This window comes from Gigantopelta aegis, chromosome 11 (genome assembly GCF_016097555.1).
Source record: "Gigantopelta aegis isolate Gae_Host chromosome 11, Gae_host_genome, whole genome shotgun sequence".
Taxonomy (NCBI): Eukaryota; Metazoa; Mollusca; class Gastropoda; order Neomphalida; family Peltospiridae; genus Gigantopelta; species Gigantopelta aegis.
Window position 1 is genome coordinate 24111610 of NC_054709.1, and position 27852 is coordinate 24139461.

Here is a 27852-nt window from a genome sequence, read left to right on the forward strand (position 1 = left end):
GATCCCTTGCTGCTAATGGAAAAATGTTGCGGGTTTCCTCTGATGACTACGAGTCAGAATTACCAAATGTTTGACATCCAATAGCCAATGATTAATTAATCAATGTGCTCTAGTGGTGTCGTTAAACAAAAAAAACTTTTCTAAAATATGAAGTGTCCCATTTAAACACTGAACCCTCTTCGCGAATAGGCTACTGTAGGGGCCCTTTGAAAACACTGCACCCTTTCCCTAGAACAGTCCCTGTATGATCAGTTAACAAACATATTGATATGTGTATATATTACTAATAACAGGGGCGTAGGCTGGGGGGGGGTTCGGAAGCTGAAGCAAATGGTCCGCTTTCAGAATTAAAACATACAGGTTTATACATATGGAGTTTCTGGTGGTGCAAAAACAAAATAGAAAGAGGGTCCGCTTGGTTCATATTCGAACCCCCCCCCCCCCCCCCCCACACACCCCTCGGTCCAGATCATGCTACGCCCCTGAATAACATTTAAAAATATTATTTAGAAAGTACAAAATCATCTCTCCTTCTTTCTTTTTCCACAGAGATGTTGCTCAGTGTTTGACAAGATTTAACCTGAGCCTGTGGTACCACAACAAACCCGAACGAGAACGCGGGAAATATAACACTGCTGTGAAGTTTCTGTGGCTCTAACACAGGCAGTTTACTGTCTGCAGTTAATTCCAGTCTTTTATCATTTAACAGAACAAATCTGAAAAATTTAAAAGATATAAAATTAGCAAAAAATATTGAATTATATGAATTATATGGTTAAAGACCACACAGTTATTGAGAGAGGAAACCCGCTGTCACCACATCATGGGCTACTCTTTTCGATTAACAGCAAGGGTACATATAAAAGATCCCTTGCTGTTAATCAAAAAGAAACCAGCCTCGGTGGTGTCGTGGTTAAGCCATCGGACTACAGGCTGGAAGGTACAGGGTTGCAGCCCGGTACCGGCTCTCACCCAGAGTGAGTTCTTAAGGGCTCAATGGGTAGGTACCCTCTTCTCTCTCACTATCCACTAACAAACTAACAAACTAACCCACTGTCCTAGACAGACAGCTCAGATAGCTGAGTTGTGTGCCCAGGACAGCATGCTTGAATATATTGGATATAAGCACGAAAATACATAAGCTGAAATGAAATGAAATGAATCAAAAAGAGTAGCCCATAATAACTGTGTGGTCCGTAACCATATGTCTGACACCATATAACCGTAAATAACGTGTTGAGTGCATCGTTAAATAAAACATTTCCTTCTTTCATTGCAGGGAACATTTTGTTCAGTGTCGCATCGTGATTTGCTACTCAAGTTTCAGAGATCGCTACAAACTTTTAAAACATTAAACAGTAGTTGCTAATCAATTTTCATTTGACTAGAAATATCGCTAATCTAAGATTTTTAAAAACATGTTCCCTGCATTGAAAAATGTAAAAAAAATAAAAATATATATAATACCTAATAGCTATGAAATAATATGTAGATCTACAGACACCATAAAGTGATATTCAGTGAACTATATTTTAGTTACAATGAAAATATTAAAATCATATTTATATTTTTGTGAACAAGTTTGTGCTTCAATTATCTTCCTTGTAATTTATTACAATCTAATTATGGAGGTCAGTGTCACGACATCGTTTTTTTTTAGTTTAAAGGGACATTCCCGAGTTTGCTGCATTGTAAGATGTTTCCGACTAATAAAATATTTCTACGATTAAACTTACATATTAAATATATTTTCTTGTTTATAATATCAGTGTCTGTATATTAAATGTGATTCTGGTCGTCTTAATATTTGTAAGAATTAGCCCAAACTGGATTTTGTCTTCAAATAATTTCGTACGTACGAAAAAACTATATTTTAGGAAATAAGATGAAATTTAACCTAGTACAAATATTAGAACGATCAGACACACATTTAATATACAGCTGCTAATATTTTATGCAGAAAAATACATTTGATATGTAATTACAATTGTTAAAAAGTCTCTGTTAGTCGATAACATCTTAAAAAGTGCAGCAAACTCGGGAATGTATCTTTAATAATTATCACTGCATCTGAACAATTTTAGTTTAATAATTATCTGAACACTTTTAGTTTAATAATAATCACTGCATCAGAACACTTTTAGTTTAATAATTATCTGAACACTTTTAGTTTAATAATAATCACTGCATCTGAACAACTTTAGTTTAATAATTATCTGAACACTTTTAGTTTAATAATTATCACTGCATCTGAACACTTTTAGTTTAATAATAATCACTGCATCAGAACAATTTTAGTTTAATAATTATCTGAACACTTTTAGTTGAATAATTATCTGAACACTTTTAGTTGAATAATTATCTGAACACTTTTAGTTTAATAATAATCACTGCATCTGAACAACTTTAGTTTAATAATTATCTGAACACTTTTAGTTTAATAATTATCACTGCATCTGAACACTTTTAGTTTAATAATAATCACTGCATCAGAACAATTTTAGTTTAATAATTATCTGAACACTTTTAGTTGAATAATTATCTGAACACTTTTAGTTGAATAATTATCTGAACACTTTTAGTTTAATAATAATCACTGCATCTGAACAACTTTAGTTTAATAATTATCTGAACACTTTTAGTTTAATAATTATCACTGCATCTGAACACTTTTAGTTTAATAATAATCACTGCATCAGAACAATTTTAGTTTAATAATTATCTGAACACTTTTAGTTTAATAATTATCTGAACACTTTTAGTTGAATAATTATCTGAAAACTTTTAGTTTAATAATAATCACTGCATCAGAACAACTTTAGTTTAATAATTATCTGAACACTTTTAGTTTAATAATTATCTGAAAACTTTTAGTTTAATAATAATCACTGCATCTGAACAACTTTAGTTTAATAATTATCTGAACACTTTTAGTTTAATAATTATCACTGCATCTGAACACTTTTAGTTTAATAATAATCACTGCATCAGAACAATTTTAGTTTAATAATTATCTGAACACTTTTAGTTGAATAATTATCTGAACACTTTTAGTTGAATAATTATCTGAACACTTTTAGTTTAATAATAATCACTGCATCTGAACAACTTTAGTTTAATAATTATCTGAACACTTTTAGTTTAATAATTATCTGAAAACTTTTAGTTTAATAATAATCACTGCATCTGAACAACTTTAGTTTAATAATTATCTGAACACTTTTAGTTTAATAATTATCTGAACACTTTTAGTTTAATAATTATTTGAACACTTAGTTTAATAATTATCTGAACACTTTTAGTTTAATAATAATCACTGCATCTGAACAATTTTAGTTTAATAATTATCTGAACACTTTTAGTTGAATAATTATCTGAACACTTTTAGTTGAATAATTATCTGAACACTTTTAGTTTAATAATAATCACTGCATCTGAACAACTTTAGTTTAATAATTATCTGAAAACTTTTAGTTTAATAATTATCTGAAAACTTTTAGTTTAATAATAATCACTGCATCTGAACAACTTTAGTTTAATAATTATCTGAACACTTTTAGTTTAATAATTATCTGAACACTTTTAGTTTAATAATTATCTGAACACTTTTAGTTTAATAATAATCACTGCATCTGAACAACTTTAGTTTAATAATTATCACTGCATCTGAACAATTTGAAAAGAAAAGAGTAATTTAAACCCATAAAAAATGAATATAAAGAACAATGACTGTTAAATATCTCAAACTGATTGAGTATGAAGTCAAATGATGCTTTCCAACCTATCTACACTGGTTCCCAAGGTGGTCATTCAGTTTAACTGACTGAAAACATATTTTTTTGCATAAGCAACAACATCATTGGACACAAGTTTGCCAACTTACTAGGCCCTCTCCTATATACATACAATATAATGGCGACAATTACTTAATTATAAAATAATAGTAATTTATACCTATAAAATTTGTACACAAATTTTAATAACAATCAAACTGGGGAAAAGAGGGTATTATATATGACATGACTTTGAAAGAAAGTAGAAAAAAACCAAAGAAGAACATGACATTGTGCAGTCAAACCATTAGACTAAGAGTATTTTAATCAAAACAATGTGTTTGCTGGATACATTTTTTAACACAAATATCTTTCTGTTTAATGTACAGCGTAAAAACCAATATAGCGACAAACGTTTTGTCTGAACTTATCCCACTTTATATTTATTTATCCTGCAACCACTGTTTCTTTTGACAGATTATGATGACCAATTAAAGCAAAGTCATAAATGTATACTAGCAGATTATGACTTTTGACGTCACAAGCATAGCTACAGTACAAAATTGTTCATTTGACCTCTTGGTCATCGTACATTGTGGCAGAAATAACAGAAATAACAGCTTTTCCCCTTAATGTTTATGGTCTGCAGGATAAAAATATTAACTAGATATTGACGTCGGATATCTGCTTTATCCTGTTCAGGCCGAATGAGAAATTCTGCTCGGCAGAGTCTCATGCAATTTCCCATTTTTACCTTTACAGGATAAAGCAGATATCCGACGTCATTAACTAGTTATTCTCTATTTACATACCGAGATTTCAGGGACTGGTCACCATCTGGAGTCAACAGAAACAAGTCAACCTCCTGGTCATCAAACTGTGGAAGCGACATGTTGACCGATTCACTGTGTAGATTCAACACGTACAGAGTCACACTGCCTGCAGGGTAACCCCACACACTGAAAACAAATACACACAGTGTTAGTGCTAATGTGTACTGGTATATTAATACTATGGTGCTATTGCTAATGTGCACTGGTATATTAATACTATGGTGCTATTGCTAATGTGTACTGGTATATTAATACACAGGGTGCTATTGCTAATGTGTACTGGTATATTAATACACAGGGTGCTATTGCTAATGTGCACTGGTATATTAATACTATGGTGCTATTGCTAATGTGCACTGGTATATTAATACTATGGTGCTATTGCTAATGTGTACTGGTATATTAATACACAGGGTGCTATTGCTAATGTGTACTGGTATATTAATACACAGGGTGCTATTGCTAATGTGTACTGGTATATTAATACACAGGGTGCTATTCCTAATGTGTACTGGTATATTAATACACAGGGTGCTATTCCTAATGTGTACTGGTATATTAATACTATGGTGCTATTCCTAATGTGTGCTGGTATATTAATACACAGGGTGCTATTGCTAATGTGTACTGGTATATTAATACACAGGGTGCTATTCCTAATGTGTACTGGTATATTAATACACAGGGTGCTATTGCTAATGTGTGCTGGTATATTAATACACAGGGTGCTATTCCTAATGTGTACTGGTATATTAATACACAGGGTGCTATTCCTAATGTGTACTGGTATATTAATACTATGGTGCTATTCCTAATGTGTACTGGTATATTAATACACAGGGTGCTATTGCTAATGTGTACTGGTATATTAATACACAGGGTGCTATTGCTAATGTGTACTGGTATATTAATACACAGGGTGCTATTCCTAATGTGTACTGGTATATTAATACACAGGGTGCTATTCCTAATGTGTGCTGGTATATTAATACTATGGTGCTATTGCTAATGTGTACTGGTATATCAATACACAGGGTGCTATTGCTAATGTGTACTGGTATATTAATACACAGGGTGCTATTCCTAATGTGTGCTGGTATATTAATACACAGGGTGCTATTGCTAATGTGTACTGGTATATTAATACACATGGTGTTATTGTTAATATGTATATTAATACACAGGGTGCTATTCCTAATGTGTACTGGTATATTAATACACAGGGTGTTATTGCTAATGTGTACTGGTATATTAATACTATGGTGCTATTGCTAATGTGTACTGGTATATTAATACACAGGGTGCTATTGCTAATGTGTACTGGTATATTAATACACATGGTGTTATTGTTAATATGTATATTAATACACAGGGTGTTATTGTTAATGTGTACTGGTATATTAATACACATGGTGTTATTGCTAATGTGTACTGGTATATTAATACACATGGTGTTATTGCTAATGTGTACTGGTATATTAATACACAGGGTGTTATTGCTAATGTGTACTGGTATATTAATACACATGGTGTTATTGCTAATGTGTGCTGGTATATTAATACACAGGGTGTTATTGCTAATGTGTGCTGGTATATTAATACATAGGGTGCTATTTCTAATGTGTGCTGGTATATTAATACACAGGGTGCTATTGCTAATGTGTACTGGTATATTAATACACAGGGTGCTATTGCTAATGTGTACTGGTATATTAATACACATGGTGTTATTGTTAATATGTATATTAATACACAGGGTGTTATTGTTAATGTGTACTGGTATATTAATACACATGGTGTTATTGCTAATGTGTACTGGTATATTAATACACATGGTGTTATTGCTAATGTGTACTGGTATATTAATACTATGGTGTTATTGTTAATATGTATATTAATACACAGGGTGTTATTGTTAATGTGTACTGGTATATTAATACACATGGTGTTATTGCTAATGTGTACTGGTATATTAATACTATGGTGTTATTGTTAATATGTATATTAATACACAGGGTGTTATTGCTAATGTGTACTGGTATATTAATACACAGGGTGCTATTGCTAATGTGTGCTGGTATATTAATACACAGGGTGCTATTCCTAATGTGTACTGGTATATTAATACACAGGGTGTTATTGCTAATGTGTACTGGTATATTAATACACAGGGTGCTATTCCTAATGTGTACTAATATATTAATACACAGGCTGTTCTTGGTCCCCCCCCCCCCCATATTTTGTGACAGTTATAATTTTATTATATATTAATTTTAATTTCCAAACCTCCACCAAAGTTCCCTTGGCATTCTGTCTCATGTCATTGGGCCCCCGAAATGGATTTTCTGGATCCACCACTTCATATAGTCTTAGAGAGGAAACCATTAGTAGCAAGAGATCTTTTATATGTACCATCCCAAAAACAGAACAACCTTTGATATACCAGCTGTGGTGCAACGGCTGGAACGAGAAATAGCCTTATTCACAGAGATTTCACTGTATGTGGTGGTGAAGCACGTACTTGTGTGTTTTAGTACAGTGAGCGTACACCCGGAATGCGATGGACTGGTCAGTGGAGGTCGCGTTGAACACAGCACTGCCCACTAGACGCTTGTACAGCAAGGTCAACCAGTAATCCTGAAACAACAAATTAACAGAGATAGCTCAGACATTATACACCATGACCATGACAGCAAATTAACAGAGATAGCTCAGACATTATACTGTATGACCATGACAGCAAATTAACAGAGATAGCTCAGACATTTCACTCCATGACCATGGCAGCAAATTAACAGAGATAGCTCAGACATTATACTGTATGATCATGGCAGCAAATTAACAGAGATAGCTCAGACATTATACTGTATGACCATGGCAGCAAATTAATAGAGATAGCTCAGACATTATACTGTATGACCATGCCAGCAAATTAACAGAGATAGCTCAGACATTATACACCATGACCATGACAGCAAATTAACAGAGATAGCTCAGACATTATACTGTATGACCATGACAGCAAATTAACAGAGATAGCTCAGACATTATACTGTATGACCATGACAGCAAATTAACAGAGATAGCTCAGACATTATACTGTATGACCATGACAGCAAATTAACAGAGATAGCTCAGACATTATACTGTATGATCATGGCAGCAAATTAACAGAGATAGCTCAGACATTATACACCATGACCATGACAGCAAATTAACAGAGATAGCTCAGACATTATACTGTATGATCATGGCAGCAAATTAACAGAGATAGCTTAGACATTATACTGTATGACCATGGCAGCAAATTAATAGAGATAGCTCAGACATTATACTGTATGACCATGCCAGCAAATTAACAGAGATAGCTCAGACATTTCACTCCATGACCATGACAGCAAATTAACAGAGATAGCTCAAACATTTCACTCCATGACCATGACAGCAAATTAACAGAGATAGCTCAGACATTATACACCATGACCATGACAGCAAATTAACAGAGATAGCTCAGACATTATACTGTATGATCATGGCAGCAAATTAACAGAGATAGCTCAAACATTTCACTCCATGACCATGACAGCAAATTAACAGAGATAGCTCAGATATTATACACCATGACCATGACAGCAAATTAACAGAGATAGCTCAGACATTATACTGTATGATCATGACAGCAAATTAACAGAGATAGCTCAGACATTATACTCCATGACCATGACAGCAAATTAACAGAGATAGCTCAGACATTATACACCATGACCATGACAGCAAATTAACAGAGATAGCTCAGACATTATACTCCATGACCATGACAGCAAATTAACAGAGATAGCTCAGACATTATACTGTATGATCATGGCAGCAAATTAACAGAGATAGCTCAGACATTATACACCATGACCATGACAGCAAATTAACAGAGATAGCTCAGACATTATACTGTATGACCATGACAGCAAATTAACAGAGATAGCTCAGACATTATACTGTATGACCATGACAGCAAATTAACAGAGATAGCTCAGACATTATACTGTATGACCATGACAGCAAATTAACAGAGATAGCTCAGACATTATACACCATGACCATGACAGCAAATTAACAGAGATAGCTCAGACATTATACTGTATGACCATGACAGCAAATTAACAGATAGCTCAGACATTATACTGTATGATCATGGCAGCAAATTAACAGAGATAGCTCAGACATTATACACCACGACCATGACAGCAAATTAACAGAGATAGCTCAGACATTATACTGTATGATCATGGCAGCAAATTAACAGAGATATCTCAGACATTATACTGTATGACCATGACAGCAAATTAACAGATAGCTCAGACATTATACTGTATGATCATGGCAGCAAATTAACAGAGATAGCTCAGACATTATACTGTATGATCATGACAGCAAATTAACAGAGATAGCTCAGACATTTCACTCCATGACCATGACAGCAAATTAACAGAGATAGCTCAGACATTATACACCATGACCATGACAGCAAATTAACAGTGATATCTCAGACATTATACTGTATGATCATGACAGCAAATTAACAGAGATAGCTCAGACATTATACTGTATGACCATGACAGCAAATTAACAGATAGCTCAGACATTATACTCCATGACCATGACAGCAAATTAACAGAGATAGCTCAGACATTATACTCCATGACCATGACAGCAAATTAACAGAGATAGCTCAGACATTATACTGTATGACCATGACAGCAAATTAACAGATAGCTCAGACATTATACTCCATGACCATGACAGCAAATTAACAGAGATAGCTCAGACATTATACTCCATGACCATGACAGCAAATTAACAGAGATAGCTCAGACATTATACTGTATGACCATGACAGCAAATTAACAGATAGCTCAGACATTATACTCCATGACCATGACAGCAAATTAACAGAGATAGCTCAGACATTATACTCCATGACCATGACAGCAAATTAACAGAGATAGCTCAGACATTATACTGTATGACCATGACAGCAAATTAACAGATAGCTCAGACATTATACTCCATGACCATGACAGCAAATTAACAGAGATAGCTCAGACATTATACTCCATGACCATGACAGCAAATTAACAGAGATAGCTCAGACATTATACTGTATGACCATGACAGCAAATTAACAGATAGCTCAGACATTATACTCCATGACCATGACAGCAAATTAACAGAGATAGCTCAGACATTATACTCCATGACCATGACAGCAAATTAACAGAGATAGCTCAGACATTATACACCATGACCATGACAGCAAATTAACAGTGATATCTCAGACATTATACTGTATGATCATGACAGCAAATTAACAGAGATAGCTCAGACATTATACTGTATGACCATGACAGCAAATTAACAGATAGCTCAGACATTATACTCCATGACCATGACAGCAAATTAACAGAGATAGCTCAGACATTATACTGTATGATCATGGCAGCAAATTAACAGAGATATCTCAGACATTATACTGTATGACCATGACAGCAAATTAACAGATAGCTCAGACATTATACTCAGAGATATGACCATGACAGCAAATTAACAGAGATAGCTCAGACATTATACTCCATGACCATGACAGCAAATTAACAGAGATAGCTCAGACATTATACTGTATGACCATGACAGCAAATTAACAGAGATAGCTCAGACATTATACTGTATGACCATGACAGCAAATTAACAGATAGCTCAGACATTATACTCCATGACCATGACAGCAAATTAACAGAGATAGCTCAGACATTATACTCCATGACCATGACAGCAAATTAACAGAGATAGCTCAGACATTATACTGTATGACCATGACAGCAAATTAACAGATAGCTCAGACATTATACTCCATGACCATGACAGCAAATTAACAGAGATAGCTCAGACATTATACTCCATGACCATGACAGCAAATTAACAGAGATAGCTCAGACATTATACTGTATGACCATGACAGCAAATTAACAGATAGCTCAGACATTATACTCCATGACCATGACAGCAAATTAACAGAGATAGCTCAGACATTATACTCCATGACCATGACAGCAAATTAACAGAGATAGCTCAGACATTATACTGTATGACCATGACAGCAAATTAACAGATAGCTCAGACATTATACTCCATGACCATGACAGCAAATTAACAGAGATAGCTCAGACATTATACTCCATGACCATGACAGCAAATTAACAGAGATAGCTCAGACATTATACACCATGACCATGACAGCAAATTAACAGTGATATCTCAGACATTATACTGTATGATCATGACAGCAAATTAACAGAGATAGCTCAGACATTATACTGTATGACCATGACAGCAAATTAACAGAGATAGCTCAGACATTATACTGTATGACCATGACAGCAAATTAACAGAGATAGCTCAGACATTATACTGTATGACCATGACAGCAAATTAACAGATAGCTCAGACATTATACTCCATGACCATGACAGCAAATTAACAGAGATAGCTCAGACATTATACTCCATGACCATGACAGCAAATTAACAGAGATAGCTCAGACATTATACACCATGACCATGACAGCAAATTAACAGTGATATCTCAGACATTATACTGTATGATCATGACAGCAAATTAACAGAGATAGCTCAGACATTATACTGTATGACCATGACAGCAAATTAACAGATAGCTCAGACATTATACTCCATGACCATGACAGCAAATTAACAGAGATAGCTCAGACATTATACTCCATGACCATGACAGCAAATTAACAGAGATAGCTCAGACATTATACTCCATGACCATGACAGCAAATTAACAGAGATAGCTCAGACATTTCACTCCATGACCATGACAGCAAATTAACAGAGATACATGTAGCTCAGACATTATACTGTATGACCATGACAGCAAATTAACAGAGATAGCTCAGACATTTCACTCCACGACCATGACAGCAAATTAACAGAGATAGCTCAGACATTTCACTCCATGACCATGACAGCAAATTAACAGAGATACATGTAGCTCAGACATTATACTGTATGACCATGACAGCAAATTAACAGAGATAGCTCAGACATTATACTGTATGACCATGACAGCAAATTAACAGAGATAGCTCAGACATTATACTGTATGACCCTGACAGCAAATTAACAGAGATAGCTCAGACATTATACTGTATGATCATGACAGCAAATTAACAGAGATAGCTCAGACATTTCACTCCATGACCATGACAGCAAATTGGGGATGTATACTGACACCCAAAAGAAATTTTACAAGGCTTGAAATTGTGTTATAGAAAAACAACAAACTGTATGGCTAGGATATGAAAGTATCAGAGCTTCGTGTTATATGCAAAGTGTTTGTACGGTTGTTTCTAGATTGGTTCTTTTCGATTAGAAACAATATTTATCAATTTAAGTTACTTTTGGAGGTCACTATATTTTAAATAATATAAGTTAAATTACACTATTTGATTCAAAATAGAGTATTTGATTTAAAGTACAGTATCTGATTCAAGTTATAGTAAATGATTTACAGAAAGAAAGAAAGAAATGTTTTATTTAACGACGCACTCAACACATTTTATTTACAGTTATATGGTGTCAGACATATGGTTAAGGACCACACATATATTGAGAGAGGAAACCCGCTGTTGCCACTTCATGGGCTACTCTTTTCGATTAGCAGCAAGGGGTCTTTTATATGCATCACCCCACAGACAGAGTAGTACATACCACAGCCTTTGATATACCAGTTGTGGTGCACTGGCTGGAACAAGAAATAGCCCAATGGGCCCACAGACGGAGATCGATCCCACACCGACCGCGCAACGAGCGAGCGCTGTGCCACTGGGCTACGTTCCGCCCTATGATTTACAGTGTTTGATTCAAACTACATAAGTTTATTCAAGTACCGTTCCACTTCAAATTACAGTACTATTCTGATTAACAGTACAGTCACTGAGTACAGTGTCCGATTCCTGACTCACCGGGTTCGGATCGAGTGTGTGGTAATCGAGAAGAGAATACAATCCCTTGTAGAAACTCTGTCTCAACACTCGCTTCAGACCAAACAGCGCCGACAGACCCAGCTTGTCCAGCCACCTTAGAACAAAGGAAGGGAATTTTCTCAGTGACACCCCAGCACATGGTTTAATCAACACCTGTTTAGTATCTGACATATGATGCATGCAACTTTACTAAGTTCTCAGTGACACCCCAGCACATGGATTAATCAACACCTGTTTAGTATCTGACATGATACATGCAACTTTACCAAGTTCTCAGTGACACCCCAGCACATGGATTAATCAACACCCATTTAGTATCTGACATGATACATACAGCTTTACCAAGTTCTCAATGACACCCCAGCACATGGTTTAATCAACACCCATTTAGTATCTGACATATGATACATGCAACTTTACCAAGTTCTCAATGACACCCCAGCTCATGGTTTAATCAACACCCATTTAGTATCGGACATATGATACATGCAACTTTACCAAGTTCTCAACGACACCCCAGCACATGGTTTAAATGAACACCATTTAGTATCGGACATATGATACATATACAGCTTTACCAACTTCTTAATGACACCCCAGCAGATGGATTAATCAACACCTGTTTAATATCGGACATATGATACATGCAACTTTACCAAGTTCTCAATGACACCCCAGCACATGGTTTAATCAACACCCATTTAGTATCGGACATATGATAAATATACAGCTTTACCAACTTCTTAATGACACCCCAGCAGATGGATTAATCAACACCTGTTTAATATCTGACATATGATACATGCAACTTTACCAAGTTCCCAATGACACCCCAGCACATGGTTTAATCAACACTCATTTAGTATCGGACATATGATACATTAACAGCTTTACCAACTTCTTAATGACACCCCAGCAGATGGATTAATCAACACCTGTTTAATATCTGACATATGATACATGCAACTTTACCAAGTTCTCAATGACACCCCAGCACATGGTTTAATCAACACCCATTTAGTATCGGACATATGATACATATACAGCTTTACCAACTTCTTAATGACACCCCAGCAGATGGATTAATCAACACCTGTTTAATATCTGACATATGATACATGCAACTTTACCAAGTTCTCAATGACACCCCAGCACATGGTTTAATCAACACTCATTTAGTATCGGACATATGATACATATACAGCTTTACCAACTTCTTAATGACACCCCAGCAGATGGATTAATCAACACCTGTTTAATATCGGACATATGATACATGCAACTTTACCAAGTTCTCAATGACACCCCAGCACATGGTTTAATCAACACCCATTTAGTATCGGACATATGATACATATACAGCTTTACCAACTTCTTAATGACACCCCAGCAGATGGATTAATCAACACCTGTTTAATATCTGACATATGATACATGCAACTTCTTTTAACAGGAAGACAAACAACTCAGATATATGAATATTCTAAGCAAGCTACTAATAGTTTTGCTTAGAAGTATGACTTGTTTAATGACACCACTAGAGCACATTGATGTATTAATCATCGGCTTTTGAATGTGAAACATTTGGTAATTCTGACATATAGTCTTAGAGAGGGAGCCCACTACACTTTTTCATTAGTAGCAAGGGATCTTTTATATGCACCATCCCACAGACAGGGTAGCACATACCACGACTTGTGATATACCAGTCGTGATGCACTGGCTGAAACAAGAAATAGCCCAATGGGCCCACCGACGGGGATCGATCCTAGACCAACCGCACATCAAGCGAGCACTTTACCACTGGGCTACATTCCACCCTAGTTTTGCTTAGAAGTAGAACAGCATATTTTAAAAAAGAAGTATCTTTAACAATATTTCAGTTTAAACTACAAAGTCTTTGTTCTGGCAGTACGTACATGAAACCTGCTACATAGACATCGGACAGGCCTTTCGCTCCCCCTCCATACGCCGACGACGTCTCACCCAGCCACACAGGGGTTCCCATAGCAACACGTCGTGTCAGATCTGTTGCTAATATTATCTCGCTTTTCAAACTTTCCAGTATTGATGGATCTATAAAATCCTGAAGTGTAGCAATCCGACCGTTCACATAGTAACTAAGAAACAGAAATAAACAATATCATATTTCAATGATGCAAGCCTGTACACTACATAATGTAACAATCAGACCGTTCACATAGTAACTAAGAAACAGAAATAAACAATATCATATTTCAATGATGCAAGCCTGTACACTACATAATGTAGCAATCCGACCGTTCACATAGTAACTAAAGAAATAGAAATAAACAATAACATATTTCAATGATGCAAGCCTGTACACTACATAATGTAACAATCAGACCGTTCACATAGTAACTAAGAAACAGAAACAAACAATATCATATTTCAATGATGCAAGCTTATACACACAGCCATTGAAATTCGGACAAGTTTGCTACGGCAGTTAGGTGCCGTCGCAAAACAATTTTACATCAGCACTATGGCAGCAATTTTAAAGAAAAGATTAATGCTGTCAAAATTATTCATCTATGATCCACAGCAGTAATAATATGCTGAAAGATGACATCTCATCTTTACTTTAGTACGCTTCTATACTGGAATAAACAAGATTCATATTAATTGAGGAAAAAATGGGCCACACTAGATTATAAATGCTTTTTCTTGGATCAGTAATTGGAAAGAGTTGAGAGAAATTTTGCGATCAATTTTGCGATAGCTTTCGCGACGGCATTACCGACTGCTGCGGCAAATTTCGAGGACTGTACACAACATAATGTAGTTACCTGTGTATTTTGTACATTCTCAGAGCTATATTCTTTATGGTGTAATTAAATTTCTATTACATTCATTACAATATGATGTCATCCCATTGGTCCAACAATAGCAATGGGAGTTTATTCATTTCTCGATGAACGTAAAAGTTACATCGTCAGAGAATGTCATACCTGATGACGTCATATCTGATGACGTCATACCTGATGTCGTCATACCTGATGTCGTCATACCTGATGACGTCATACCTGATGACGTCATACCTGATGACGTCATACCTGATGTCGTCATTTTATATTGGTACTTCTTCTTATTGAGCATTATTGTTTATAAGGACAAAACATAATTCAAAATAAAATACGAATTTTTGACATTATTATAGTAAGTAAGTTACTTTAAATTTAATTATAAGCATTGTCTGTCATTTGGGTATGAACAAAACAAAAATCATCCACAAACGTATGCGCCGATGAACGTACATGTAAAAGAAATAACAGAGTCCTTAAAAAAACTACAATGTACTAGCTTTTCCTTCAGTCTTTTTTATTCTTCCTTGTATTCAGGCCATTCAACAATTAGGTAATACAAAATTTGGCATTTTAATACCTCCTACCCTCCTAACTTTGTAATGCTAAGACCACCTCACCTCCCCTCTAATGTATTTAACATTCATCAATATTCTCCGCTTGCCTGTTATTATAATTAAATATCCATCACATTCATTATGAAATAACGTCATCCCGATTATCCAACAGAGCCCCACTTCCAGATTATAACAAATGGTAAACTTTACAAATTACTTGTGGACAGTCTATCTTATTCTTAACTGCAGAAAATTGTCTGAATGCCGATACATGTATGTGTTTCATTTGTTTATACATGTATTTTAAAATAATAATAAATAAAATAACAGTATAAATGTTGTAAGATCAAATATTTTTAATTTTACATTGTTACAAATCTGTGGTTGTGTTTATTGGTGCTATGTCCAGCTACTAATATTCATGTTGCAGTTTGTTGCACACCGCTTTTTCACAGTTCACACGTATTGTTCTGAGGGGTGTTGAGTAGTGAAACCGTGTTACTTGGCAAAGCACAATTTCCATGTGCAGGCAAAATATACATATAGCTTAAATTAGCAACTGTTAATTGTCAACTGATTTCAGCTACAGTGTACTAATGTTACAGTATATTTTGTTAGTATATATTCAGTATATATGCTATTGTGCACTGAACAAAATATAAGAGGAGTAGTGTTTATTTTGCTTATTTCATTAATTAATTAGAAAATTAAAAATATTTAATAATGAATAAAATTATTAACACGATGTAAGCCAGGCCTTTGCCCGCCCCTTCTCCCCCTGTAGGAACCTGGGGAAGAGGCCTGTGCCCGCCCCCCTTCCTCCCCCCACAATTGTATGTGAGTTTTTCTATTCCGTATACAGATTAAAATCTGGCTTATTCCCTCCCCCCCCCCCCCCCCCCCACCAAACTAGACTGTGCCTTCCCCACTCCAGATGTCATACCTATAGGCCTGTAAGCATCTTATTCTAGAAATAAAGACCCAATATGAATGTTGTAAAAATTATTTATTTGGCTTTGAGTTAAAAATATTTTTATGTGCAAGTCTGCTGTCTTAGTAAGTATGATTCAAATTTAATTATAACCTTAACTGAATATAAGCACGAAAATAAGTTGAAATGAATAAATGAAAAAGAAAGAATGACGATGAATTTACATCTATATATTGATGCTTACTGGTGCCAAGTAGCTGCATCCACTTTCTGACCTGGTTCACTCTGTAGAAACCTGCAAAATAAACTAAGAATATTAGATTTTAAAAACACACACACACACACCGGACATTTAGTGATGTTCTGATCAATCCAGTTAATCATTTTTTTTAAATATTTAACGACGCACTCAACACATTTTATTTACGGTTATATGGCGTCAGACATATGGTTAAACAAGGAGAAAACCCGCTGTCGCCACTTCATGGGCTACTCTTTTCGATTGGCAGCAAGGGATCTTTTATATGCACCATCCCATAGACAGGATAGCACATACCACGGCCTTTGATATACCAGTCGTGTTGCATTGGCTGGAGCGAGAAATACCAGTTTATCAAGGTTAAAGAAGGAGGAAACCCGCTGTTGCCACTTCATGGGCTACTCTTTTCGATTGGCAGCAAGGGATCTTTTATATGCACCATCCCATAGACAGGATAGCACATACCATGGCCTTTGATATACCAGTCGTGTTGCACTGGCTGGTGCAAGAAATACCAGTTAATCAAACATTGCTAGCTTGAAGTATTTACTAGTTAACTGGGGTGTGTGGGGGTGGATACGTAGCCCAGTGGTAAAGTGATTGCTTGATTCGCGGTCGGTTTCGGATCGATTCCCGTCGGTGAGCTCATGGGGCTATTTCTCGTTCCATGTGGTATGTGCTATCCTGTCTGTGGGATGGTGCATATAAAAGATCGCTTGTTCCATTAGAAAAAATGTAGCAGGTTTCCTCTGATGGCTGTATGTCAGAATTATCAAATGTTTGACATTCAATAGCCGATGATTGATTAATCACTGTGCTCTAGTGGTGTCGTTAAAACAAAACAAACCTTTTTGCTAGCTTGAAGTATTTACTAGTTAACTGAGTACTCGGTACATGTTTCATGATCAAATACAACAACAAAATAAAAAAATTCTGAGAGTACTGCTAAAGCAATACATGTCCCCTACGACTCAATGGGTAGGTGTAAGACCGCCACACCCTCTTCTCTCTCACTAACCACTAACCAACTAATAACTCACTGTCCTGGACAGACAGCCCAGATAGCTTATATGTATGTCCAGAACAGCATGCTTGAACCTACAGGGTCCCACCCAAGAGCGAGTTTTAACGACTCAATGAGTAGGTGTAAGACCACTACACCTTCTTCTCTCTCACTAACCACTAACAACTAACCCACTGTCCTGGACAGACAGCCCAGATAACTGAGGTGTGTGCCAATGGCAGCGTGCTTGAACCTTAATTGGATATAAGCTGAAATGAAATGAAATATCATTGTCCCAAATCATCTAATAGAGTACAACTCCGTCTCTGTTAATTAGCCTCTCCAGGTAATATACTTAGTTAGGCATTTATCTTGGAGGATATGTAAGAAGTAGAATAATACATTTGTGTCTGTTAGATACCATATTTATCTTACTTACTTACTTACTTATTAACTGGTTTAACATGTCCATAAACCACTAGGGTTTCGAACACGCCTCCGATAGGATCGGGGGTCTGACTCGGGACAGGGATATATATTTATCTAACAACTCATTGTTTAGAAACGTATCAAACTTGCTTTTGCTTGTTAGATACATTTTAAAACAACTCATTGTAAGATAAATTGTATCTAACGGTCACTCATGTATTATTCTCTATTTACACTGCATGTCAACTAAACTCAGTGCCCGAGGTGCAGTATCAATTGCCTTTTATGGACTCTCAGGTTTTCCAGTCCCAAACAGGGAGCCACAACTGGTACATCAAAGGCTGTGGAATGTACTGTCCTGTCTATAGGAAAGTACACATAAAAGACAACTGCTGCATTAAGTTATAATTATCAATAGAAGTAGCCTATGTGGGGGCAGTTGGTTTCCTTTCTTTCTCTTTCTCTTTGACAAATTGTTGAAATAACCAAAAGAGGCATAATTTAAAATGAGCTGGGTGTCATTAAACAAATATCTCTTTCCTTGATACACGGTCAGTCTGGGGTCGATCCCCATCGGTGGGCCCATTGGGCTATTTCTCATTTCAGCCAGTGCACCACGACTGGTATATCAAAGGCCATGGTATGTGCTATCTTGTGTCAGAGGTGGATCCAGAGGGACAGTTTGTGACAGTTATAATTTTATAATATATTAATTTTCATTTTTTTACGATCCCCATCCAAACCTCCCTCAAAGTTCCCTTGGCATTCCACCTCAATTCATTGGGCCCCCCTAAATGGATTTTCTGGATCCACCACTGTGTGTGGGATGGAGCATATAAAAGTCCCCTTGCTACTAATGGAAAAATGTAACAGGTTTCTTGTCTAAGACTATATGTCAAAATTACCAAATGTTTCACGACCAATAAATCAACTGGCTCTAGTGGTGTCGTTAAACAAAACACTTCTTTTTTTTTACTTTCCTTAGCTCTCCAGTAACATAAAGTATTTGATTTCTTTGACCTGTATTTATCAGCCAGTGATATATAGAGATTAATACATGAGTGACCGTTAGATACCATTTATCTCACAACGAGTTGTTTTAAAATGTATCTAACGAGTGAAAGCGAGTTTGATACGTTTTTAAACAACGAGTTGTGAGATAAATGGTATCTAACGGACACAAATGTATTATTCTATTTCTTACATATCCGCAAATACCAGGTTTTAACATCTTTTTGGACTAAAAGTTATTTACAGCCGTTGCATTTGTAGCGAACTTACACGTCACAGACATATGAACTATACGTCACAATGTAATCTATTTCCACCGTGTTGCTTTTCACTGGCTGCTTGGCACTGGTGACCTGGTCATAACCTAGGAGCAGCCAGTCATATGTCATGAAATTGTTAATACACATTTGTGTGTTAACAACCCATGTGTTATCAAAAATAATGCATGGTGTTCTCACCAACGGGTGTGTAAGAAAAAGTATTCTTTGACCTGTATTTAGCAGCCCACTTCCCCATGAGACCACTTGACAATACCCATTTGAATGTGTCACACAGAATATTCATCCATTTAAAAGCAGTCAGGGACCCTTGGTAGGGGGATGTGATTGTGTTATCCCCATTTCACACCCCGATCACCATCACCCTCACACTACCCAAACTCAAAGCAAATTTCCTTTTTTAAAATGTATTTTCATGGAGAGCATGATCCAACTCCAAGACTTATCTTGCCACAGTCTAGACGGTCCCTCTGTATAATTTCTGAACACTTGCCTGTAATTTAATAATTTTCATAATAAAATCAGAAAACACCACACCACTGACTGCTCTCCCTCTCAAAAGAATATTAAAAGCCCCTGTACACCTATGCATTTAGTTTAAAAAGCTTTATCTCACCTTCACATAAAGTACTCGAATTGCCTTGGACAAAACCCTTATACCCCTCTCAAAAGAATATTAAAAGCCCCTGTACACCTATGCATTTAGTTTAAAAAGCTTTATCTCACCTTCACATAAAGTACTCGAATTGCCTTGGACAAAACCCTTATACCCCTTTCAAAAGAATATTAAAAGCCCCTGTACACCTATGCATTTAGTTTAAAAAGCTTTATCTCACCTTCACATAAAGTACACGAATTGCCTTGAACTAAACCCTTATACCCCTCTCAAAAGAATATTAAAAGCCCCTGTACACCTATGCATTTAGTTTAAAAAGCTTTATCTCACCTTCACATAAAGTACTCGAATTGCCTTGGACAAAACCCTTATACCCCGCGTAGGCGGAGTCAAATCTCTTACACCCCACCTGTAACATCGGACTGTTGTTATTATATTAATGCACCATGAAAAAGTTTGTCTGCTACCAACATAAATAAAGCATGACTGTCAAAACAATTTGCCAACCACTCGGAAAATGAAATTGAAGAAAAGCGAGCATTGTAATAATACAGCTAATTTTGAATTTGAATGGCATCAGTATTCCAATGACGTCACTTTACATCTCCTTACAATAACATTAAACTGGGTACATGATGTTGCTATTGAATTTTTTTTTTTTTAACATTATTAATGCACCTGGATGTGTTTGAAGAAAATCTTGTAAGTAAACATATCGGCAAGATAAATTCGTTGTAGAAGCATCACGAGGGGTTGATGGATTTTTCTACCCTCTGTATGCTTGGGGAGCAGGAACATACAGAGGGTATAAAAATCCATAAAACCCTCATGATGCGTCTGCAACTTATATTATTTTGACTTACTGTTGCAAATATTCATAGCTACGTTTCTTTTTAACTTGGGTGGTGTCTGGACCAACGACAAGGCTTGACTTGAAGTAAGGAAATTTCTTTCTTAAAATATTCTGCAAGGTGAACACGTCATCGGCTAGCTGTTGAGGAGTTACTGTCACATTAAACACATGGTGAAAAGAATCTGGTTCTGTAATAAAAAAATAAAAACAGAATGAAACAAATAATTTGGGAAATAAAAATTTAATTTGTCTATAAAAATAAATTGTAACACCTTTTTTTTTAAATTGTGTGGGGTTTTTTTTTTTTTTTTTTAAAGTAGAATGTCTTCTCAGGGCTGTATATTTAGTCAAGGGTGAAGAAACATCTTGTTTTTAAAGTATGGACTGCATGGTGACAGTTTCTGATCAATTGAATATTGATTGTTAATTAGAATTCAATGTTTTACAATTTAATATTTTAGAACTGTATCGTGATCTCGCAAACTTGTGTAGCGAATCGCAATGCGATAACTGATAAAAATGTTCCCTTGGGGGAGGGGAAGCCACTAGCCCTGAGTACAAAAAATAAAAACTGCTCTTTTAAGTTCAAAAGTGCTTTTTCAGTATTAAGAGAAAACCGTATATTATTATTTTGCCCTTGTTTAGACATGGTGTAGACAAACTTTTCATAGTGCAGTGCAATTCACAGATTGACATTATATAATTCTGTCCCGATTCTTGTCCCGATTCTTGTTTTAACATGGTGCAGACAAAGTTTTCATAGTATGGTGCCATTCACATTATATAATTTGGACTGGCCTTGGCAGTGTTGTGGTTAAGCCATCGGACTACAGGCTGGTAGGTACAGAGTTCGCAGTCAAGTACCAACTCCAACCCAGAGCGAGTTCTTAAGGGCTCAATGGGTAGGTGTAAGGCCACTACACCCTCTTCTCTCTCACTAACCACTAACCAACTAACAACTAACCCACTGTCCTAGACAGACAGCTCAGATAGCTGAGGTGTGTGCCCAGGACAGTGTGCTTGAACCTTAACTGGATATAAGCACAAAAATAAGTTGAAATGAAATGTCCTGTCATTAAAACATGCCCAGTCAGTGATTCACATCCAGTACTGCACCTACTAGCATTAATGCTGACAGCTATACCACTAAGCTACCAAGGTATTGTTGATAAACAAGTAATTAAATTAAGCACTGACCATAGCTTCCATTCAGAGGATTCGATCCTATGGCCTGTTACATCTTAGACTGACACTTTAGCACTGAGCTACAACCTGCTTGTTATGAGAAAATAATATCATAGGGCTGAAGGTGTGGATCCAGGAATAGGGTGTGTGGTTGTGCATTTTGAAGTGCCCCCCATAATCTTTTTTACAAAAATCTGATATTTAGCATATGAATACAAACAATTTATCTGTTTGGTGAGAAGCATGCAATAGCTTTGTCAGTTTGGTGTTTTGGGAAGTATTGCCATGTATATGCATGTTAGTGGACTTTTTTCTTTTTTAAAAATATAAATGCCCTTTTCAAATGTTGCACTCCCCTCTCTGAATAATGTACATGTAGGTGCCCTTTTTGAATAGTCACTTCCTCCCTGAAAACTGCTGCATCCACCCCTGGGCTGTATGAGAACTGATCATATGGGAGGGGTGAGCACAGTAACCCCCCCCACCCCACACACAAACCACTGCCAAAATAACATATTTAAACCATGTTTTTATCATAGCCACACACCAGGCTTGAAACAATATTTCTACTGCCTCCCCCACCCCTGCCCCATATCAGTCAGAGGTAGATCTAGGGGACCCCAGGGGACCAGGCTCCCTAAATTTTGCAACAGTTATAATTTTATTATGTACATATATTAATTTTCACCCCCCCCCCTCCAAACCTCCCCCAAAGTTCCCTTGGCATTTCGCCTCATGTCATTGGGGTCCACCCCCTAAATGGATTTTCTGGATCCACCACTGTCAGTTCTGGGACCATGCTTACCATTTCCCAGTTCAAAGCCAGCCACGTTGTATCCTCTTGTTATGGAGTACGTGAGCAACTGGACCGCGTTGCTGGGATTCCACCGTCCATGCTTCCTGAGGAGAACGTTCAGGTCAAAGATGAGATCCCAGCCGACCTCGGTGGTGAACGTGTTCAGGAGGTCCCAGTCCTTAGCTGTAAATATCACAGACATCATCAGTGACGCAGATAACACAACTATTGTGCACTTTTGGTTTAGGAAGGAAGGAAGATACTTGTAATGAGTCATAGTATATATGTGCAAAGTTTCGTGCTTTTAACGAAAAGGAAGGAAGGAAATGTTTTAATATTTAACGACACACTCAACATTTTATTTACGGTTATATCACGTCAGACATATGGTTAAGGACCACACAGATATTGAGGTAGGAAACCCGCTGTCACCACTTCATTGGCTACTCTTTTCGATTAGCAGCAAGGGATCTTTTATATGCACCATCCCACAGACAGGATAGTACATACCATGGCCTTTGTTACACCAGTTGTCAGGGGTTTTATAATTTTATAATTTCTTTTATAATTTCAAAACATTTTAACAAATGACCTTCAGTAATATTTGTATTAAGTTTTTGTGACCATTTATTCGCAATATGTAATGTAGAAAACACTTTTGATTTTATATATAAATAGTAAATAAATTTACAGCTTTTCAATTTTTGCATTCTTTTTAAAATATTGTCATTATCTGGGGTTTCCAAAGTTAACATAAGTCCTTTTATTTTGCGTAACCAATTTTTTGGGATATATGAAAGTATTTTAAAGTATAGTAAATAATTACCATTTAGGTTATATTCATTTTTAACTCTTATGAATCTCTTTATCATACCATTCAGTGTAAATAAATCACATACGGATTTTAGACCCTTTTCATACCAATGTAGGAACTGTTTGATTAATTTAGGTGGAATAAAATTTAGTAGTGAGGTTTGTATAAATTGGTTTTCATTTTGAAATTCATTTTCCTGTAGTAATGCATAATTATTGATTACATCTTTCCAGAATAAATTTTGGACACATTTTGATATCTTAAGTAATAGTTTTTTCTGAAATGAAAAAAGGTCTAAACTTCCAAAGTCAAGTAATATTGTCTTTGTCAACTTTTGCCACAAACCATCTGATGTTATTATTCTTTTTAACCATGTTACCTTTAAGTATCTGCAAAATGATAAAGGATCAATAATTTTAAGTCCTCCATGTTTATACTCATTAATTAGTAAATTCCTCTTAATTTTGTCTCTTTTACCATTTGATTATCCTGAATTAAAATGGGAGTATTTGATTTGCCTTTGGTGAAAGAAAATACTTTTCAATTGATACATCAATGGCATATATGATGTCTTGGGTAAAGATACATTCCTGTCCCTAGCTCTAAGGTTGTGACACTACCTCCATTTTTTTTTCATTTTTTTTTTTTAAATAAGGTTCAACGACAGCCTTCGGTGCAAGAAACTGCTACCCTGTTGTAACCCATACTTTTATCTACATCATTCTCAACCCTTATACATTAATAGATAAGGATGCTCAATGCTTCCAGCTACTGGAGTGCTTTACAGACGAGCAATCTAAAACATGCTGACAAAGCAAGGAAGGTGATGTACTGCTAAAAGGGGAAGACAATAGAAACCATTCCACAAACCCAGGATGCGTTACTGCAGCAGTCAACATGAGTTGCAATGCATACCAAGCTGGAATAGGTCCACCAATTAACAGATTGAACACAATGCATCCACTCCAGACGGGATCTGTCTTGGGTTGGGCTCTTGGCTATCCAGAGGCGGAACCCGGGACAGACATACTCGAAACCTCTGTGGTATATATGAGCATGACTAAAAGTTACACACACACTCCAGAGGGTGGGGATGGACGTTTGTTAAAGACAGCCAGTCCTGTATACTATACATGTGGCACCAAAAGCTTGCTGTGATTTAGATACATGTGGTTGCAAGATTCTGAAAGGATGTGACACTAGATGTGCATGTAAAAAAGGTCCATTGGAAATGCACTGAAGTGAAATGTTCCATAAAAACTGCATGCATGAGCAATGATAATTAGTAAAGCATCCTGAACGATATATACCACTATATATTGCAATTCTTATATATGACATGTAAATCTTTCTCTTAGACAGCGTTAGCTGGCGTCAGGGTTTCTGCCAGAAAGACATCTTTGCGTATGGTGCTATGGAACTGAATATTTGCTGAATGCAACCACAGTCGACAGGGTGTATGGGGGCCTCCCTCAGAAAGAAAATGGGTTAGTTTTACGGGTAGGGTTAAGAAATTCATACAGTAATTCTGTTAGAGAATGTTACCCAACATGTAAAACTTTCTGTTAGACAATGTTACCTGGCATGTAAAACCTTCTTGTAAAGAATGTTACCTGACATGTAAAACTTTCTGTTAGAGAATGTTACCTGACATGTAAAACTTTCTGTTAGAGAATGTTAACTAACATGTAAAACTTACTTTTTAGAGAATGTTACCTGACATGTAAAACTTTCTTTTAGAGAATGTTACCTGACATGTAAAACTTTCTTTTAGAGAATGTTACCTGACATGTAAAACTTTCTGTTAGAGAATGTTAACTAATATGTAAAACTTACTTTTTAGAGAATGTTACCTGACATGTAAAACTTTCTTTTAGAGAATGTTAACTAACATGTAACAACTTTTTTTCAGATAATGTTACCTGACATGTAAAACGTTCTTATAGAGAATGCTACCTGACATGTAAAACGTTCTTATAGAGAATGTTACCTGACATGTAAAACTTTCTTATAGAGAATGTTACCTGACATGTAAAACTTTCTTAAGAACTGCACCGAGCCATCATCATCCAGTGGGTAGCTGTTAGCTTTATTGACGGTGTTCTTCAGCGGGTCAAAGACCAGTCTATCCGCAGCAGTCCCGCCCACTCGGACAAACGTGGGACTCAGTTCCCTAGCCAGATTAATCAACTTCTGAGAGCTGAAAATCAATTGACGCATGAACAGGTATTAAGTAGACAACACCAATACTACAGGCCTACACAAATTCAAAATTTAAATAACCTGAAATAACCAAAATATTTTGCATAAAATACCAGTATTCATTGCAAATTTTGAAAGCAGTTGGCGAATTTTATTTTAGTTTGGCGAAATAATTTCATTTGCCCACATTTTAAAATTGCTAAATAGAGCAAAGCAACTAGCCCTGCACATTATGAAAAGTATTGACTTAATTTGCACCCTGCACTAACTTGGAACCTGTTAAAGTGGGTTCAAATATGTACATTTCCAGCATTCTTAGCACAAAAAAGGGAAAAGTGGCCCCTACGTTCACCCATCACCCCACACTCTGTTCAACAACATATATATTGGATTAAAATTTTATGTAAAAATTAACTATAATAACAATATATATATAAAAGTAATAGAGGATATTTCATGTTTTTTGTCAAATATGATTTATATCTCATCTCGTGAAGTTTGCAATCATATCTCATGAGTCACACTTGTGCGACGAGTGTGATATGATTGCAAACTTCACGAGATGAGATATAAATCATATTTGACAAAAATCATGAAATTTTCAATTTATTATATAACTTTTGGCAATTTACCTTTATTTTTAAAACACCAGCAGCAAAATAGTTCCATCTTTCTTACAGTTATGATAACACTTTCTACAGTGACGATAACACATTTTAGAGTGAAATAGTGAAATGTTCATCTAAAATGTGTTATTGTCACTCAGTGACTGATAACACTTTTATTTCACTGATATTTTAAGATATTTCACAAGTTATATAATAAAAAGTTTCTATGTGTGTTATGTCCAATTTTGGAGTATTGTAAGTATTCTAACTTTAATTTTAATATAATAATATTAATCAAAATACTAATATTTATTTTTGTTATATTACTCTTATTCATTTAATTAGCCTATTTAGTAAAAAAAAAAAAAAAGGCAATCCGATTAAAATCAGCTCTACTGCCAGTAGTACTGGATCTACATGTAATAGTGGAGCTAATTTTAATTAGATTGAAAAAAAAGGTTGACTTACGTGAAATTAAATTTTCCCCAACCATCAGCAATTAAACTTGTATCTAACGTAACACCAACAAATCGATCATCAACGACCTGAACAGCTCTGTCGGTATGGACTTTGACGAAAACATCTAGCAAACTTGATTTTGTTTTAACACTCTGATCGGCGGAAAACAGAACACAAACTAATACGAGATTAAAGTTTAATGACTGTGTGTGCATGATGACAGTCGGTATAAAAACAGCACGATGTATCCCAAAAGCTGTTAACAAAGAAAATGAATAACCGAAATTAATAGTTAGGCCTACTTATCGACTTTGTCAACGCCAGTTTCGTTTTACCGACTGACCGGATGTTGACATGA

General features: G+C 35.8%; 1 protein-coding gene across 1 annotated transcript; it reads right to left on the bottom strand.

The window, feature by feature from the left end:
* Positions 1–67: 67 nt before the first annotated feature.
* Positions 68–27852, bottom strand: LOC121385459 (heparanase-like). Its single transcript, XM_041516154.1, has 10 exons — positions 27504–27852; positions 26250–26425; positions 23421–23594; positions 21441–21618; positions 17226–17276; positions 14588–14788; positions 12648–12762; positions 7128–7243; positions 4586–4732; positions 68–716 (listed from the first exon to the last, which is right to left on the bottom strand). The coding sequence occupies exons 1-10, from the start codon at positions 27707–27709 to the stop codon at positions 503–505; spliced, it is 1578 nt and encodes a 525-aa protein (XP_041372088.1). The 5' UTR covers positions 27710–27852; the 3' UTR covers positions 68–502.

Excerpts from the sequence above, each read along its gene's own strand:
- LOC121385459 (XM_041516154.1), bottom strand. The coding sequence starts at position 27,709 with ATGCACACACAGTCATTAAACTTTAATCTCGTATTAGTTTGTGTTCTG. Across the intron at positions 21,619-23,420 it reads TGGCTTTGAACTGGGAAATG|AACCAGATTCTTTTCACCAT; the intron begins GTAAGCATGGTC and ends TTTTTATTACAG. Across the intron at positions 14,789-17,225 it reads GATGCAGCTACTTGGCACCA|TTACTATGTGAACGGTCGGA; the intron begins GTAAGCATCAAT and ends TCTGTTTCTTAG.